Consider the following 20,165-nt stretch of genomic DNA (forward strand, 5'->3'; position numbering starts at 1 on the left):
AGGAGAGAGAGAGGGAAAGCTAAAATTGAGGTTTCTTTCGCTCATAATTTACGAACGACGCAACTGATGAATCTCGTTCCTTTTGTATTGCTGTCAAGGTAACGGTATCTTTCACTACGCCAGGAGGAAATTTTCCCTTTAAAGGAATAGCTTTGTAAGGCCCACTAAAGCCGACAGCCCTGTAGGTCCGTCCGTAACAACTGGGGAGAGAGAGAGAAGAGAAGCAGTTACACTGACACCGAAACGAGCGCGGTAACCCTAAGGTCAGGACGCGGGAAGATGGTCGTGTGAAAAGCTACGACACATTTAAATGCGTTTGGCAGAATATCCAAAGACGCGGCCAATGTCTTCCTCTATATTCCATTCCACATGGTAGCCTTCCACTGGAATCTGTAACTATCCGAATGTGAATCATGAGACCGCTGTACGCAACCTGTTAACAACTCTTTAGCAGACGCCTTTTTTTTTCTTCTTTATTCACATCACATCACATCACATCACATCACAGCAGACGCCAACCTTCCGACTTTATTTATTTATTTATTTATTTTTATATTTTTATTTTATTACTGTTGCCGTATGCGGGGGACATTGCCGCTTCGTGGTGTACAAGACCTTGCCGTTTATTTAGAGTTTTCAGCAAGACCAACTTGAGGCGCCGGTATCCAGGCCCCCGTCAGTGCAACACACTGGAAGCCATGTTCCATTCACATGTGTACACGGGGGACTATAGAACGACGGGACACACCTGGTGACCTTTACGGTCTCAAAAATAGGCTATTGATATTTTCCAATTTCGCCTCCGCATAACTAGTCGGGTACTTGAATACTTCATGACAAAGTACAGAAGAAAAGTACTTAAAGCACAGCATGAGGCACACAATTATAAGTGTACCTCGAGTAAAGTACAAGCACTCAGATATAAAGCGGTACTTGGCGTACCTCCCCATTACTGGCCCCCGGACTCACCCTTCTGAATAGAATATTTATTTCAGTTGTCTACGAAATGATGTTCAAAATATCACAAAGCCTGACTGCTGAAAAATCTCAGACTAGTGTGCCACATGGTCGCCGTCACAAAACGATGTAATTTACATTCTCCAGCTCCAGTATACGAAAAAATGCAAGGTACGTAATATAAGTGCATTAACTTGTGGTTGCCTAACTAAGAGAAGTACACCATGTATAGATGAGCCCCTTCTTGACATTACGTGGATGTATATCGGACGTCCGTTATTCCTTCGCGAACCTCCTCCGCGCCCCAACAGAGCAGGAGGGAAACCGTCACAACTCAACGACTACAGCTCACGGCCACATATAACCAACGGTTTTGTACCGCACTGCCTCGTACTTAACCACAGCTAGCTGAGCAGGTCTCTGAATATTACATTGCGCTCGCTGATGGCTCTAAATAACGGAGGGCCAGCTCCAATTAAGCGAGGGTGTCGCGATACAGCGTCGTCCACGGCTCGCATTACCCGAGATGCCCGAAATGCGAGAAATGAAACGACGACACAAGCAAGAAACGAAACCCGTTCCTCATCATCAAGATGGTCGCTAAGACGTAGGTAGGACGTGGCTTAAGATGGTATACAGCGCTTGCTTAGCATGCGAGAGGTACGGGGATCGTTTGTGGTAGCCAAGGTCGTCCCGAAGACTGGAAGGCGGTGGTGAATCGAGTCCTAGCACCGGCTGAGCCGTCCGAGGTTTTCCCTGGGTTTTCCCGAATACTTTCCAGACGAATGCCGGCTAAGTTCCCAAAAAGTCGGCCCAGGACGCATACTAAACCCCATATCCCCCACTCCTTCCTACTGTCCTCTCTCCATCTGTCCACGTCTGTACGCCGCTCATAGCCACAGTTGCTTCGCGGCGCTAACACGAAAAAAAAAAAACTTAGCCTGGTTGCGACGACGACAGCGACAGTAGCGGCGAGCGTACAATATCGCAACGCTGACTTTAGAGGAAGATTTATTTGTAAAGTCGCGGGTCCGAGGCCGGCCGCCGAGGACGGTAGCCAGTGGTTTATCCAGAATCCGAAGCATGGAGGAGTGTTGGAAAATATTGGAGGAGGGGGGGGGTCACTGTTATAGTTACGTCATTACTCAAATATAAAGCTACATTACCGACGTGTGTCTAAAGCTGAAATCGCAGGAGCGCCCCCTGTAGGTGGTCCACAGGTGAAAAAGTTAGGGGGGTGTAACTGAACATTTAGGGGGTTTTAGGGGGGTGTAGGGGGGGTCTGGATAAATCACTGACGGTAGCAGTGTGGGGGAGGTAAAGATTGCTCGCAACGCCGCGTGTCGGAGGATTCCGGCGCACGTGAAAAGAACCCCACGTGGTCGAAATTATCCGCAGTCCTACTCTGGGGCATGTGCAGAATATAGCCATACAGAAACAGGCTGACACACCTTACGTGTAGATCTACCCATCACGTATTTGTACCAAGAAGAAGAAAGAATAGTGAAACTTTTGTCGACATACGGTTGCGCATGGACAACAAAACCTAGAAATATAGCCTGACTGTGCTTAGGCGGAAGTAGCGATGAAGACGGAACGCCATAGGACACCCCTTAATTATTGTGCCAGGCCGAAGTGGCCATAAATTAGGGGAACACATACATCGACAATCAATACATGGTACAGGTCAGAAAACGCGAATATTAGACTTACAAGGCGATATAATAACAATAATGATCTACGTGGTGACTACGTATAACGACATACATCCACGTATTGCGACTGCGCACAATCAATAACAAAACATGCCCTACAAAAAAAACAACAACTCTGTGCCGTTCAATATCTGCTATTGTTACCATAGACAGCGGTAATTTTTCTCATTCTGTGAGGGCTGACGGGGTCCGTAATTTTAAGAAGGCCGAAGTTGATGCTTCTGGACAGACAAAATGACAGAGACGGTGAATACGAAGTAGCGAGTATTGGGATTTATATTGTCAGTAATGCGTGAAGGTGATAGTAATAGTTGGTTGCATTTCTATTGTTTTTGATATATCTATGGGAAAAAAGTGAATGTACTCCATGTAGTAGGCACATTTCCAGCGTCCATGAGGAAACGGCTTTCTCGGACGGGAGAAACGTAATCTGCAGCTATCGGCAGGAGCACTGCCGCCTGCAGCACTACGAACGGCACTATTAGTACTACTATGAAATGATTGATTAATTGACTGAAAAAAAAAAAGAAGAAATGTGGAGATTGCCACAGTTCATACGTGGAGAGTTGAGTGAAGATCCACTTGCCAAAGATCCACTTTACTGTTTTGTTGTTGCCTTCATATCACTGAGAAAAAAAATTCATCGAACACGGCAACGTTGGGCACCTCCGAACAGGGTGTGCCAAATGCCTTGACAGCAAACTTTGTTTTTATCATTGTGAAGCTTGCAGTGCCCCTTTTAATTTCGTTTCGAGTCAACTACAATCAATCCCTTAAACGAAACAAAAAGCAGAAAAAGAGGACATCCGCTCAATTGTGGGGAGATGCGTTCAGAAGATTTAGTGACGAGGTACCACTTACAAGCATCGCCAGAGGCAACTTCTTCCTATTGCGTGACATGACAGGAACTTCACTCGATAAGCTCAACTTTGCTGACATCGTAGCCGTGTAAGTCTCAAACCCCTCGGAGTTTTTCTGTACAGGAATCTCTGAGGGCATTGTATATTGGAGCTGCACGAAGGCTTCTGGGTGCTTAGACTAACTCGAAAAACGGCTTATCGTAAAGCGTCCGATAACTAACAAACCCGCTTACACGAAATTGACGCTGAGGAGCAATAGAATACTCCACCTACCCTTGTAGATTACTTGCTATACCAGAGTACTGGATCAATACGGGAAAAGAAGATAAGAAGAAATGACAAAAGAGAATCAAGGCAGTCTCGTAATCTTCCTATAAGATAATATAAAATCGGAACAGCTTTTTGTCTTTTACTTCCCCTTTTCTTCCCCCTTCCTTTTATCCTTTCCTTTATCCTTTCGCTTGGAAGGTATCCAGATTGGGATTACATCCAACGCGCCTTCCTTCCTTCTTCAGAAGCAAGGCTAACAACTAATTCATTGATATCTCCCAGTTTAGAAAACAGATTACCAGTCTCAATGTTTTCGTTGCTACTGTCATGCAGTGATTGCCATGGGCGTTCGCAGAAGGGGCCGGCAAACTGCTTCCGGGGGGAGACCTAATCTCTGTTGTGCATTTTGATAGACAGTGGTCAAACTGTGCCAAGGGCCGTAGACACGAAGATTCTGTACGTACTGATTAAGGTATGAATGCCGTATATGAGCCCGACTTGTTTCTGGTAAAGTCGGAGATATACCTTGCGCAACGGCTTGTATAGCCGTTTAAGGCTTGCTGTAATGTGTATGCCTTACGACTTCATGGGCTTTCTGCCTGTCTTCGCCCTGAAGTGGGAATGCCTGGTATTGTTGCCACTATGGATACAAGACACTCATCGCAATTGTTACCTTTTTTCTTTTCAGACAGCCTTTCTTCTGCTGTACTTCACGTGCTCACGCGCACTCGCAACAGCACCCCTGTCTGGAGGTCACGTTGCAGCAGCTACGGGCTTCATCCCAGCCGTCGGTGGACCGGGCTACGGACACCACGGCTACGGCGTCCACAACGGCGCGCACGGCGTCAACGCCCTTCACACTGGGTACGGAAACGCCGGTTACGGCAAAGGCTTCGGAGGATACGGTAACTACGGCACAAACAAGGCCCTGGGGGGCGTCGCCTATGGACACGGGAACTACGGCGACGGCGCAGTAGCCTCGTACGGCAATCAAGGACTGGGACAAGGATCTGTCGGTAACGCAGCAGCTCATGGCGTACATGGACAAGCTGGTGTGCACGGATATAACAATCAGGGCGCCATAAGCAAGACATTCGGCACCAAGGGAGCAGCCCGTGACCATTTCAACGCGGGTCACAACAAGGTCTTCGCGAAAGAGAAAGTCTATGCAGTCGATCAGAGCTTCCAGAATGGTAATCGTGACGCCTTCAATCACGGCTACGAGAACTTAGGTGGCTTCAACGGCCAAGGAGGTTTTGGAAAGCAGGAGCATGTTAACCAGTTTGGGAATCAGAAGTATGGTGCCTTCAAAGGTTTCGGCCAGGGAAATTTTGGGAAGTTTGGAAGGCAGGCTTTCGGCAATGGAGCGCACGGCTTAAATAACTACGGCCATCATGCAGGGTACGGGGCTCAGGGTCAGTTCGGCAAGGGTTTCGGAGGATACGGTCACGGAGGGGTGGGGACGTACGGCACGCACGGTGGAGTGAACACAGGGTACGGCGGTGCGGGATACGGTGGGCCCGCGATCGGAGCGGTGCCTGTCGGGTATTACCGTAAGTGAGTAGGTGTACGGATTATGTGGATAGGGAGTTTTAGTACATCAGAAGGAACTCTACGAAAACGGTACAATAAGTGAAGTTATCTAATTGAAGCTTAGCAATGTGATGTCACCCTCTTCAAAGAAACAGGGCGATTGGCTTATCATGTTTTCCGAATTCTTATCATGAACATTTTCTGATGTAACTAAAACTCGTTGTGATTTGCCCGCCGTTGTGCATAACTGTATACGTATGTACAAGGTGTTTTGGGGCAGTGGTAGACCAGTGATGATATTGCCGTAGTCCTATGCGTCTCTCTTGCACGGTCATATTATCAGCCTTCCATTATCTTGCACGGACGATTTCACATGGACCTTCCGGCACGCGGTTATTTAAACTGCAACAGTGCCAGGCTCTGGGATTTTGCGCAAAGTGCAGTGGTATTCAGGAACATCAGAAAATGTGTATATGGTTCTGGTATAGAATGCATGCACGTGGTTGCGCTTTGCCTTTTGATACACATGACGATTGAGTACGGTTGATTAGATAACAAATTTAGACTTTTCTTCTTCAATTATTTCTCTCTGCGGGACCCAGTATACCTCTATGCAATGAACTCGTCTCTAACTTTCATCTAAGGCATCTTCCAGAACACTTACAAGTCATAACCAAAGCGCATTTCATACATCCTGTGTTTGTAGACACGGGAAAGGTGCATTTTCTTTTGTGTATTTGTTTTATCATGCAACGTAACCAATATTGAAGATATTAACGGTCTACTTGCGTATTTTGCTCGTTCATTCTGCTTCTCCATGTGTCACGCGTGTAGCTCATGTAGCACGAGTTACATTGTCACATAAGCTTTCAGCATTCGTTTATGTAACATACGTTTTGCCGCCTCAGTTGCGATTACTTTAATTCTTATAACACACCTTAGGTATCATACCTTCCCTGAATGTCAAATATCACATTTCCATTCCTGTTTCATTAAGCCATCAACATCATTGCTGTGTCGTGTCTGTCTGCACAATTAAAAGCAACCTCTCTGATCACATTGCTAACTTATTGTTACTTATTACGTGCTAATAAATATTTGCAATAGCATCGCCCTTGTGAGCCTCAGTGCACTTTAAGGAGCTTAAGTAAGGATAAGGCGTGATTGTGATGTGATAAAGAAAAAACAAAAGGGGATATGAGTCGCGACGAAGTCGAACTGGCTACCCCAGGATAAGGCTTACACACAGGATAAGGCCTGTCTTTGTCGAGTGCATTTGTTTTAGCGAGCTTTAGTACGTTGGTAGAATTAGGCTATATCCGAAGAAAACGACACCACAAAAGAAGTTATCAAATCCACTTAGCAATGTGACGTCACCCGCTTCAAAGAAACACTGCGATTGGCTTATCATACGTAAAGGCGATAGCCTAAACTACTGACGGAGCCCACTGAGCCTACGTAGCCTACTACTACTGACTAAAACTCACTACTGACGGAGCCTGCAGGACACAAGCCATCCAAAGCTATCCTTCTGCAAACAGAAAAGAAATGGTCTCTGTACGAGGTTAATTTGAGATAAGATATGATAAATGTCCCAAGCCGATGAATGAACTTGACGATGCGAAAAGCCTGAAAGTGTCAAATACTAATTAGACGCAGCGGAGACAATTAAAGTCATCTCTCATCGTAGATGGATTAGATTGGTTGGAAAAGAGAAGATGGAGGTTCCAGAGAGGAGGGAGGTCGCCGTCTCCGCACATAAAGCTGACCCCTCAGCGGCCGTCACGGTTTGGGGTCGTTAATTGCAGAATGACAGGGGAGAAAACGTAAACGCGGAAAAAATGAATGAGTAAAAGAGTAGGAGAGCTCATGCGTGTGCGAGGCTAACCCAGCAAGGCCGCCCAACGCTACACGCCCAATTGACCACCGTTTACGCCCTCAGGTTTCTTTTTATCTCTTTTGCCGTTGTTCTTCTTTCATCACACTATAGTTTTGCGAGATTGATGTGCCATCATGAACGTCACTGATTTGAGTAATGTAGTAAGTTACAGTATTTCTATATGATGTTCCACCACCAGTACTTGTATGGCGGCAACTCTGTGCTCAGCTGAGTGGTGCTAGTCGACAGACGTTCAACTTGGCCGCAATTCTTGGCCCATGTCAGTGCCATGTGCAACACCGTCGAGGTCTTCTGATGTTCTTGGAGTTCCTCTTGTCTACCAGTTTGCTCCAAACGGTGTAGGGTCCTCCCCTGCATCTCAATGACCATTGGCGCTTCTTTCACGTGTTTTTCTTTTTTTCTTTCTTTCTTCACCTTCCTTTTTTGTGACGTAGCGGTGCGCAGCCAGTGGAGGAGAGTTCAAGTGTTGTATATACTTGCACATAACTTCATTTTCATATCTCACATCTCATGTTTCGCGTGTAATGGGGTAGTGGACAGCTCTCCAGCGGTGAATCACCCCAGGCCATAGTCATGATCTATTTGTTGTCGTTATTGTACCTGTATGACGAATTGTACTTGTACGACGACCCATAATTTCTGGATTATTTGAGACTGCATGAGGCGTCTACCACCAGCTCAGTGAACTTCGCACTCGAGAGCCCGTATATGCGTCTAGCATTGTACGCATTGAAGTTAGTGCCTTCCACTAACTATAGCTGCGTGGTGAATAATGAGGGTACGTCGCGTTGCACGCATGGTGAATAAAAATTGACAAATACCGAATTCAGTCCCGATAAATGAAATCCGTAGCAATTTCTCCATCCCAGCGGTATCCTCGCACCTGTGGAAGGATACGGTGCGTTAAAATCCCCGGACCACGCTTTCCACGCAGAGATTGGGAGGTGGCAGGTTCGAATCCCTTCACCGGCTGTGCTGTCTGAGGTTTTCCCTGGGTTTTCCGGGAGACTTTCCAGATGAATGTTGGCACAGTTCGCCCTGAAGTCAACCCGGGACGCATACTACACCCCACTGTCCCCCAATCCTTCCTGCTGTCCTCTCTCCATCTGTCCACGTCTGAACGCCGCGCTCATAGCCACAGTTGCTTCGCGGCCACTACCGCGGAATTAAAAAAAAAACTAAAAAAACTGATGGGACGGGATTAGAGAAGCAAAATTTCCGAAAATTTTGAATCGCTCGAAAAAAAAGAACGTTTCTTTCGGTTTTTTTTTTTTTCCCGCAAATTGAAAAAAAAAAAAAAAAAGGAAACAAACGTGGTTACTGCTGAGTCGAAGCATTGCCGGCCAAACCACAGCATGCAATGAGCTAGAAGCTTTAGTAGTGTTCATCCTCTAGGCATAAATGCTGAGCAGAGCATCCCATGAGACTGCTGTCTACTCAGCGATCGGTAATTAGAACAACCCGTCCACTCCGACCAGAACTCCGACATTATGTGAACGCGATGGCGATCGCTTGGAGCAGCCAGACTGAGCTCTAAGTTGGTGGTGGTTGGCGGATTAGAGGCACCTAAGGCACTGCTGGCGGGTTGGAACGCATCAAAGCCACGAAAATTTACATTTTTGAAATTTGTCGCCTGGAAATTTCGGGCTATTTTTCCGGAGACGAGGAAAAAACCGAAAGAAACTGGTTTTCCCCCCAAAATTTCCGTTTTTTCTTTTCGGGGCTTCGCATCTGTAGATGGGATGGCTATGCAATGAAAAACATGGAGATGGAAGTTCCATAAATGTGGATCCATCGACTCTGTGGGGCTCAAAGGGAGACTAAAGCGCAAAAATTTATCCTGGTGGAACGAAAGATGCCGTTACCTTGAATTTAATACAAAAGGAACGAGATTAATCTGTTGCGACCTTCGTGATTTGTGATCGATCGAAAACAAAAAGAACAGCAACAAACAACAACAACACAATTTATGCTTTCCCTCTTCCTCCTTCTCAAGAAGCCTGACAGTCTTGAACGACGTGCTATTGGTCTCCTCAAACGATTTGTCCAATCACCGCGGGAGTGTGTATCAGGAAACCAATAGGACGCCACTCCGCATAGCCGCGCTTTCTTGCGAAGGAGAGGAAGAGGGAAGGTGCAGACTGTAGTTTTCTATCGATCATAAATCACGAAGGACGCAACGGGTTAATCTCGTTCCTTTTGTATTTTGTATTACAGTCAAGGTAACGGCATCTTTGATTCCTCGGGGAGCCATTTTTGCACTTTCGTGTCCCTTTAAGGCTGAGTGCTCAGTTTGCGGAATATTTTGATGTGATAAGAGGTTAAATAAAGAAAAAAACTGAAGAAAGGGTCAAATCAAGAGTAAAATATCACTGCTGCACGAATGTGCAACGTTCCTATGCTTTCACTGCGCTTTCTTCTTGACACTGTGGACTTCAGGGTACTGGACACTTTCTCCCTGACGCTGGACTTCCTGGACAGTTGGCGCTCTCTCCTGGACACTGAACTCTCTCATCGTCACATGGGGCAGTTAAGAAAAAAAAGATATCGTATGGTAACGTAAAGTACCGTGAGAAAAAACATGAAGACAGATATCGCAACGACCCGTTCTCCACTCTGAGCAACAACAACAACAACAACAACAAGAACAACAACAACAACAACAAAAAGGGTATAAGTGACGAGGGTTCGAACCCCTGCACTGGCTGTGGTGTCTGGGTTTTTTTCCCTCGGTTTTCAGGCAGGCTTTCCAGAAGAATGTCGACACAGTTGCCCCCTGAAGTCGGCCCAGGACGCATACTGACCCCTCTGTCCCCCAACTCCTTCCTGCTGTCCTCGCTGCATCTGTTCACGACTGTATACACTGCTCCTAGCCACAGTTGCTTCGCGGCGCTAACACAAAATAAGATAAGATAAGATAAGATAAAAAAACAGAGCGTATAAACAATTAAAATGGCGCAAGCGAGCTGGTGTACTGTAGAATTCTTTTTGTATATGTCGAAGAGAGAAAAATTATTTTATTTTATCATTTTATGTTTCCATTTTTTTATTTATCATTTTTTCATTTTATTATTTTATCATTTTATTTTTTCCTTAAAACCGAACCAAACCAGAGAAAAATTGCACAAGCGAGCTGGTGCAACGTTAAAGTAGGAAGCATCATATTCAGCATGAGGAGAACGAAGTATACAGGATGATGATTGTATAGGATATATTGTATAGTATTGTATATGTGTTTCCCAAAACTCAAGGAAATGTAACCTCTTTCTGTAAAAAGGAGCTGACCTTTCCGAAACAGTGAAAGCCACCGGGCAACGTTCCACAGAGTGAGAGCAAGTGCATAGAAGGGGTGCTTTGTATCGCGGAGAGAACGGAAAATCAGATAACTAAAACCACAGCGCTATCAATCGAAGAAAGCTGCTCCAAACTTTGTAGGATGTCCATACGAGACGCAAAAGGAAGGATATGCACTGCATTCAGTTGCACACACAAAAGCTCTCAAAGAAAAGAACATCGACGTATTCCTTTGACGGTGTATAGGGGTCCCTTTTTTGCAGCTGCTTCTTCACACGCGGGCAAAAATCCCAGTGAAAGCGAGAAAAAGAAAAGTACTACACACGAGTGACTGGCTGCATGACAGTGAGACTTCGCTTTAGAAAAGCCAACTCGAAGGCTAAGTGAATCGAGGACGAACCGCCTTACAATGGCAGAACACGACAAAGATATCCCAGAAAGGCAACCCTCAGTAAAAAGGAAAGTGAACGGCATAGAATACGCAGCAAAAGAAGGAACACAGTTCCATTCTGTAGCGTCTACCAGCTTTTTCTGGCCAAGTAAGCTTTTCAGGGAGGCCTTTGGAACAGCTCGGAATTTGCGAAGGTTTAAATTATACGGTGTGGAAAGTTCGGAGAAAGGTTTTTTTTCAGAGCGTCAAGTGGTGTTGGTCATGGGTATGCATTGTTATTCAATGTGTAGTAGAGTGCTGTTTTTTGCTCTATTGAGGCGCATATGTACTAGTACAGAGTATTTTGATTCAGTGTTGACGGTTTGTATCCTGTGCGTTCATAGGAGACATATCTATTTACTTTGACTTCTTTGTCTTTTCCTTTTCTTTTCTTCTCTTCTTTGTCTACCCCTTTTCTTTTCTTCTTTTCCTTTTCTTTTGTTATTTGTATTTTCCTTTTCTTTCCTTCTCTTCTTTGTCTACCCTTTTTCGTTTCTTCTTTTCCTTTCCTTTTCTTTTCTTCTTTGTCTTTTCCTTTTCTTTTCTTCTCTTCTTTGTCTACCCCTTTTCTTTTCTTCTTTTCCTTTTCTTTTGTTATTTGTATTTTCCTTTTCTTTCCTTCTCTTCTTTGTCTACCCTTTTTCGTTTCTTCTTTTCCTTTCCTTTTCTTTTCTTCTTTGTCTTTTCCTTTTCTTTTCTTTTCCCTTCTTTGTCTTCCCCTTTTTATTCTTCTCTTCCTTTTCTTTTCTTCCCCGTTTCTCCGTTTTTCTTCTCCTTTTCTTTTCTTATTCTTTTCCTTTTCTTTTCCTCCCCATTTTCCTTTTTTTGGAATAGCATTCGACCTCCGTCTGGCTGACCTTTCCTTTGTTTTTTCTTAATAAACATATCCCCCCCCCTTTTTTACTTCTCTTTTCTCGTGTAGTCTAATGCAATCTTGACTGCCATGGACAGGATCAACGATTACATGGTGATCGCTTTTAGTTTCTCTTTCGTAGTGATCTTCGTAAAAATCCCATCGTATAAATTCAGCCCTCCCCATAAAAATCCAGATGGAATACAAAATTAGCATTGTGCCAAACGCTTTTAGACGCGGTACACTGGCGAAGAAACTCCCCACTGATCATCATTCAAATAAAGTTGTTGTTTTGTTAGATGCTGTACCTTCATAGTGGCATGGTTGGCGGTAAATTTACGGCGAAACTCTTTTTGAAAGTACAGTCTGGCGACCACGTGTTGGAAGCACTGACACGTGGTGTGGTATGACAGTGGCACCACGTGACTTACAAGGCTGTACAGTGGGACCTGCGCAGTGCAAAACCCTAGGGTATCGCATGAAAACCAGATCTATGCAATAGAGCTTCAGTTCTCCTCCCTGGTCCAAATTCTGTTCCAAGGTCCGTTCGATAATCCTTTCTTTAGTAATACGATATATATATATATATTAGAGGAAAAATAGCCGAAGCTCTGTGGCTGCACGTTGAGCATAAGTTTATAATTTGATCGTGCACTCCCAGCCAAGGACAGCTGTTTCGCTCTACTTGGAGCTCCTCAGCCCGGCGCAGGGAAGTGACACGATCTTGGGTCGGCGCTAACAGTGTGTCTCGGCGAGACATCAATGTTCCACGGTGATGGCGCCACCTGTGGAGGCCGCAGTCCACGCCAGCAAGTACATATACAAAGGAAAAATAGCCAAAGCTCTGTGGCTGCACGTTGAGCATATGTTTATAATTTGATCGTGTACTCCCAACCGAGGAGAGCTGTATGGTGGTAGGTGGCGCCATCACCGTGCATGGAACATTGATGTCTCGCCGAGACACACTGTTAGCGCCGACCCAAGATCGTGTCACTTCCCTGCGCCGGGCTGACGAGCTCCAAGTAGAGCGAAACTGCTGTCCTCGGCTGGGAGTGCACGACCAAATTATGAACATATATATATCAGTATATATACGAGGGGTGTTCAAGTCAAACCGGGACTTTTCATTTTTCGCAAAAGTCAAATGAACTTACAGGCGAGAAATTAGTTTTATTTTTCAACGTAATCTCCAGCTGCACTAATGCACTTGTCCCAGCGTTTCACGAGGGCTTGCATGAGAGCAGCGTAGAAATCCTTAATGGCAAAAGGGCAAGGGTGCAGGCCAGCTGGTACATGGTGTAGTAGAGAGTATAGAAATCCTTACCGGCGCGTAGCAGCCATGATCGGACCACATTCTTGACCTCGTCGCCGCAGCTGAAGTGGCGACCTCCAAGGAACGCCTTCAGTGGCCCGAAGAGATGAAAATCGCTGGGGGCAAGGTCTGGACAGCAGCAACTCCCAGCCAAGTTCTTGTAAGGTGCGTGTCGTGAGATGCGCGGTATGCGGGCGTGCATTGTCCTGTAGGAGGAGGACGCCTTTGGTCATGAGACCCGGCCGCTTTTGCTTCAGCGCTTTGTGCACATCCCTGAGAACCTGGCAGTAATATGCACTGTTGATGGCGGTGCCACTGGGCAGAAAATCAACATGAACAACAACAACAACTTTATTTTCGGTCTTGGAGAGTGGGGAGTTTCATCGCAACAGGCGATACTCTACCCCAGTGCTTGGTGGAATGGGGGGAATAAAATAACGAGCCCCTTTACAATAACGATCGAAGTCCGATGGTGTCCAGAAATGTCAGAAGAGCTTTGAGCGCAGAGCGTTGCTGGGCTGGATTGGGCCAGGGACCAAGCAATTTCGGTAGGGAGAGAGGGCGAGAGTCCAGCTGACGAAGAGACTCGGAGAGTGTGGTTCGGGAAGGTTCGTAGTGAGGGCAATGAAGAAGAATGTGCTCCAGATCATCAAAAATCAACATGAACAACGCCAGCCTAGTCCCAGAAAACCGTGGCCATGACCTTACGCGCAGAAACTCTGACACTGGGCTCTGAGCCGCCCCGGCCAGGATCGTCCTGCACTGATGTACGGCCGTCTCGGAACTGTTTGCAGCACTCAAAGGCTTTGCTGCGGCTAAGTGTATCGTGGCCATACTGAGCCTGAAGTCTTCTGTGAATTTCAGATGACTTTACGCCTTCATTCACGAGAAACGTCATGACAATTCACTGTTCGATGTGCGCGCTCACCTCGTTGTCGGACATCTTGTCCAGCACGTGTCTTCTGTTTTGCACAAACTTTGGACCACCACGTGGTGAACGCGGAGGCCTGTCGCTCGTGAAAACGACGAAAAAGAAGTAACGCGAGCCATTTGTACACTCGGGAGACAGAAAGTCCCGGTTTGACTCGAACACCCCTCGTACAATATCAGAGGCAGACAACGAAGATGTAGGAATTACGAAAAGGGGAGTTATTTATTTACTGGTGGGGGGAAGTCAACGTTGTTGCGGAAGCTCCGCCTTCGTCAGTTACGTCAGGATTTTGTTAGTACCTACTATAATCCTTCCTAATACATAATAAAACTGCTACCAGAATTCCCAATCGTGTTTGTCTATCTATCACTTCTCAACGAAGGCAGAGCATAACATGTAGACGTTTTACCGCAACTCTCGCGAAATCCTGTCCGAGATACTCCGCTTCTGGAAAGCCGATGCTATATTGGCTACGTAGCGAACACCCACCATTCGGAGCATAAGTGCCCATGAACACAACAGTGTTTTATCGCCACTTGCGAGCCGCGCTTGTAAATGCTAGCCGTGGAAGCTTGTTAGTAGCACATAAGGTGTAACGTAGCTGAAATCGATGCGCGCTATTTTTGGGACCCTGGCGATTGTCTTTTGCGCAAATGTTGCGCTTGCCAGGAAGGAGGCTCTGAGGCAAAAGGGTCTAAAAATAGCTCAGCTGGAAGTACACATTTCTCTTTCGAGCTAGTACTTGAAGCTTCTGAATATGAGAATGTCCCCATAGAGAAAAAGTGATTTTACTTTAATGCTAGTGTAGCTCGAACTTCGACGCACTTTCGCAATTGGCACACTGCATGTGAAGCTAACTTAAAACGTGAAACTAAAACAACTGTAGCCATAAGCGGTGTAAGGACGTGCACATAATGGAGAGGGAACAGCAGGAAGCAGTGAGACACAGGGGAGTGGTTAGTATGCGTCCCGGGCCGACTTCAGGGGGAACTGTACAGTCTGGAAAGTGCCGGAATACCCAGGGAAAACATGAGACAACACAGTCGATCTGGTATTTGTGAAGGCACTCTACAAGTTTCTATTGGACACCTGTAACCCTTAATCCAATATCATGAACAGTAGTTAGTTAATGTTATCGAATTAATTAGGCACAACGAAAAAAAAAAAAAACACTGGCGACAGTGGCACACGACCGCTAAAAATATTCAGTTGGTTTCAGTCGCGTATAAAGCCTCGCGCTTATTTCAAAATCTTCCTGTACGCTGATTGACGCAGCCGCTCTTCTGGTAGCGGAAAAATATATTTGGCGCACGTAGCTTTTCGTACATTTTACGCGTTCTCAACGCACTCTCAAATCTGCACGAAGAACGAGCAGAAATTTCACTGTCTCGAATGTCCCAACTACAAATGTGCCGCATCCCGCGGATAAATATGGGTCTAGAACGTCGATATACGGATATATTTCGTTTTGAAGTCACGATATAGTCAGCGGAAACAGAGTTATCGAGGACTAGTCGCAGTTGCCAAAGAAACAGCGAGTATCGGGGCTTCTTACCTATGCTTCAACATCCACCAATCATCACCGTTATCTCTCATCATCTTCATCGCTCACCATCGTCATGGCTCATCATTGTCATCACTCATATTAGACCCCCTAGATATGGGACAGCGTTCCACTCCTAGAGCGGAAAACCTCCCCACTTCATCGTCAGAATATAATTGTTGTTTAACAGCCACTTCAAGATGTGCGTGCTTCTTGGCGGATCACACTTTTCTGAGTTCTGAACGTGGAAGACAAAAATTCTTTTTTTTTTTTTTCGTATTGCGAAGGCAACACATGCACCACCGGTATATTCGTCATCGTCCGATTTCCTCGCAAGACAAAGAATAACCAGCATCCATGAAATAAAAAGAAGATGAAAAAAAAAAGAAATCGCAAACCCAAGACGAAATAAGAACAAAACCGGAACGAATGCTAGGGACGATACAACCGTCTGCGAACGCTCTTCGTCCAACATTTGCTGAAAATCAAACCGAGACCGAAACGTACCCTGTACATTTCTCCTTTCTCCACGCTTCCTAGAATGGTAACCCAGTAGAATCTTCCATCCTCTTTTTAAGAGATAGACACTCTGTTTTGTTTTGAAGGGCGTCGTATAGTAGTGGACGGACGGATTTATAAAAAAGGAACAAAAGCGGATCGTGTATAGAGCTCTTCAGACTCTGAGGAACGCGAGGTTATTTCAGGAACTCCGCTGCTGCCACATGCTACGTCTCTGCAGCTTATGAGATATATTTTCCTTTCTTTCCCAGTCTTTCTTGTCTCTTCCTCTTCTTGACGTTGTTCCACTTGAGTGGAGATAGTGAAAATGAGAGACTTCATCTTTCGTGTAAAGAGAATGTCGAGCTTTGTTTTACTTTCGTGTCGTTCGTGAATTTGCGTGAGATTAAAATTTTGAATGATTATGCAAAGAAAAAAAGAAAAGAAAAGGAGGTATGTCTCGGAAGAACAAAAAAAAAAGGAAGAAAGAAAGAAAAGGAGACACGAGGTATAGTTCATGCTGCCCATGAATAACAGAAGAACTACTCCGTAATACAGAGTGAACGTCTTCTCTAAATGCTATCTCATATCCTGAACAACCAACAAGGTCCCCTTGGTGATTCAACACGGAATACGCGGTTATAAATTTTGCACGGAACCAACCACGCCACCGCCGCATTCCCTATGCGGGAGTCAGGAAATATGTTCGGTCTGGCAGCATGCCTCCCCGGGGTAACACCCTTCCGAATTACTCGACTGGAAGAATGTTCTGAAAGATTTGTGGCTTGTCTTCGCGCAGGCAAATAAAGTCGCGCTAACAGATGCCGCACGCCACGGAGCATAACGATACGTGCCGTATGTACGACGTCGACAAAGTTTTGGTTGGCAGTCAGGATCTGTTAGAGAGACAGGTTTCACCAGTTGCGTATACAGGGTGTCGCGATTAAACGCTCCATTCGCAGTCAATAAAATAAAGTGTCGTTTGTTTGCTAGTAAGCTTAAAATAAAGTGTCGTTTGTTTGCTAGTAAGCTTAAAATAAAGTGTCGTCGTTTTGTCCAGAGACAAATTTGAGTATTGTTTCTGTGTATCCTGCAACACCTTTCGACGGTCCAACTTTGCATCAGGTCTCGTTAGAGAATTAAAAACCCGAAATGGACCTGGTAGATTCGTGCAAGTAGAACGGGTTTAGTTTCACAGCTAGATTAATCTATGTGGGCGACACCGGTGGTGGTGCTATATGTTTGTATAACATTTGTCGGATACATTTTCGCCATCTCGAACTATTGAAGAGCAACCGATTCCTCGCTAAAAGTTGGAATTTAGCCGAAACAAAACACATAACGAAACGAAAAGGTGATTTTGGCGTGACATGCTCCATAGTAGTACATGTAGCCTCGAAATCAAACTAGCTCTAGTTGCTGCATAAAGTAACCACGTCCCTAAGGGCCTTTTCAAGCTAAATGGGTTGCGACAATTTGTAGGATGCGTTTTATGCATCATGTGTTTCATTGCATCATGCACGCGTTGTATACTACACGCCTAGTATTGAGGAAAAAAGAATCAATCTCTCGAACAAACTGCAAACTCTGACGTCAGAGAAGCAAGAGACTCGGCCATCCCTGTTGGTTCTCGCAACCACGTGATCTCGCTCGCTGCTGCCTCACTGACGTACATGTATGCCCGAATGTGATGTGAGAGTAGATGACTGTTGGCGTTCGCAGTTTCGGACAGGTTCTTATTCTTTTTTTTTTTTTTTTCGGTTTCACCAGAATTTTAGCAAGTACGCACACCACTGTAAATATTATCCTGGGGAAAGAAACTGACATTCATAAAGTACGCTGTCCTGTGTGCTGGTACGATACGGACGATAGCACATGATACGCCACGATATGGGGCAACGTCAATACTCTTTCGAAAGTTTCGTAGCTCGATGGAGCAGTGGTCGAAACATTCATTAATCATTCATCAGTTTCCGTCACATGCCGAATCAGAACTCTCCGCAGTATTCACGTTTTGTGATGCACCCGCCTGCTCGCGTTGCATCACATTAATGTTTAACACAACTAAAACGGGTGGGCCCACGCTGAGGTGAGGAAAAACGAGACGAGACCGCTTTACAGTTATAGCATCTTTACTGTCCTAGCCGTACAACATCGCATCATGTGTGACAGGCTCACCCTTTCGACGTGACTTGCAGGCTGTTCTGGCCGACAGGCCTTCGTTGACGACGGCACCCTGGGCGATGGTCTCGGTCGCACCACGTTGGTGTTCAGTTCAGATCCGGGGACGCAGACATGTTGGCTGTGACGCAGGGCCTGGTCGGCGTTGTTCCGGGAGGCGGTTAGTGTCAACCGGCAATCTCAGAGCTCCCAAACGTCAGGAGCTGTTTTCTCTTTCGTTGTCGGGTCTCCTCTGTCCACCGTCAAAGCTCTTCCTTAACGCGAAGGCTCGGTCTCTTTGTTTCTCGCTCGCCTGCTTGTTTCCCTTCGAGCACCCCGCACATATGGTTTTCATTCGGCTCGAAGTACGCGCCCCTTTGATGCCGCCGTCAGGTGCCATCGTGTCGCCGGAGGTGATGGGGTCCTCTAATTGCTCCCAGACGCGGAGCCTTGTCGCGTCGCTTGCTCCTTTGTACGTCACCTGGTCTGCATTACCTGACCCACCCAGCATATTGTTCATGTCGCAAGTTCACAAGAAGGGTCCGTCACATCCGCTCAATCTCGGAGAATAATTTTGTTACACTAAACAAAATTCGTTTGTCTTTCGCCACTCAAAGATCACCACACAATTTGAGCACAGCCGAAGGTGCCCATACACACTTTGCGATGTTCTGCAGGAGTGCAGTGTCACTCTTCTTACATAAATACTATTATGGCACTATCCCGTAGTTATCCGGACTTGATTACACACATAAAAGAAAACGTACTCAAACAACGTGTACAAATTTTATCTCTAAAGTCTAGAACCTAAGATGCAGTTTCTTTCCCGCCCTTTAGTGTTTCTCGAACAGGTCCGCAGTTATGGGACGTCGGGCACGGGTCCGCGACTCCGCAGTGCATATCCTGCGGTTGGTACAGCGACGCTAGAAGACGTGCCTGGGGTACGTTGTACCTCGAAACTCAGGGCTTCTTCTAACAGAGCCTGCTCTAGTATCCCTTGGTTAATGATAGTGTGGGAGTAATGATTTCTGTCGGATTGAGCTTGGTGTGAACACGGGGGACGGACATAATCGTTTTCGTCAGCTTTGTCAAAAGGATCATGAGCGGGCTTCATCCTGTTCGCATGTACAACTTTGTCCTCTCCGCGCCTGACATCGCGAATTTTGAAAGTCACGTCAGACAATTTTTCGACGATGCGAAACGGTCCCGTCCATTTCGGCGCCAGTTTTCCACTGATGCCCGGGGCTACTGCTTCCACTCGCAAAAAAACCCGATCCCCTGGCGCGAAGCAGGCCTCTTTTGCTCGTCTGTCATGTCGCGCCTTTCTTGCCTGCGATGCCTCAGTAAGACATGTGGCCGCGATTTTGTGCGCGATCGACAGGCGCTGCACGAGCTCTGCACGGTAGTTCTCAAGCGTGCCGTAGTGGACGCCCGTTGGCTCGTAAGCCACTTCCGGCACCACTGGCTCCCTCCCATGAAGCAAAAAGTACGGGCTCTCTCTGGTTCCCTCATGAATAGCCGAGTTGTATGCGAAAAGGGCGAAAGGTAGCCAGAGGTCCCAGTCCCTCTGGTCACGGGATACATAATGGGACAACAGTTTAATTATGGTTTGATTCAAACGCTCAACTGCGCCGTTGCACTCTGGGTGGTACGCAGTGGTCTGCAGTTTCTTGATCCCTAGCAGCTGATACACCTCGCTCATTAGCTTCCCCGTGAAATTGCTCCCCTGGTCGGTCAACAGCTGTCGAATGACCCCATGGCGGAGGATGATGCCTTCTACAAACACGCGGGCTACCGTTTCAGCTCTCTGGTCAGGCATGGGGAAGACCTCAGCGTATCGCGTCAAGTGATCAACGAATACCAATAAGTATCTATTTCCTGACGTCGTCACCGGCAGGGGTCCCACAAT

The 20,165-nt window shown here is 46.2% G+C and overlaps 2 protein-coding genes across 2 annotated transcripts in view; one reads left to right on the forward strand and one right to left on the reverse strand.

The window, feature by feature from the left end:
* LOC135394869 (uncharacterized) overlaps window positions 1-20,165 on the reverse strand; it is a 287,749-nt gene that overhangs the window by 13,037 nt on the left and 254,547 nt on the right. The gene's annotated exons all lie outside the window — the stretch shown is intronic.
* LOC135395944 (spidroin-1-like) lies at window positions 4,368-5,363 on the forward strand. Its single transcript, XM_064627029.1, has 2 exons — window positions 4,368-4,430; window positions 4,491-5,363. Exons 1-2 carry the CDS (start codon window positions 4,368-4,370, stop codon window positions 5,361-5,363), a joined length of 936 nt encoding a protein of 311 aa, XP_064483099.1.

This window comes from Ornithodoros turicata, chromosome 5 (genome assembly GCF_037126465.1).
Source record: "Ornithodoros turicata isolate Travis chromosome 5, ASM3712646v1, whole genome shotgun sequence".
Taxonomy (NCBI): domain Eukaryota; kingdom Metazoa; phylum Arthropoda; class Arachnida; order Ixodida; family Argasidae; genus Ornithodoros; species Ornithodoros turicata.

Coding starts and splice junctions, on each gene's coding strand:
- LOC135395944 (XM_064627029.1), top strand. CDS start 4,368: ATGTGTATGCCTTACGACTTCATGGGCTTTCTGCCTGTCTTCGCCCTG. Junction 4,431..4,490: donor CCCTGAAGTGGGAATGCCTG/GTATTGTTGCCA, acceptor TTTTCTTTTCAG/ACAGCCTTTCTTCTGCTGTA.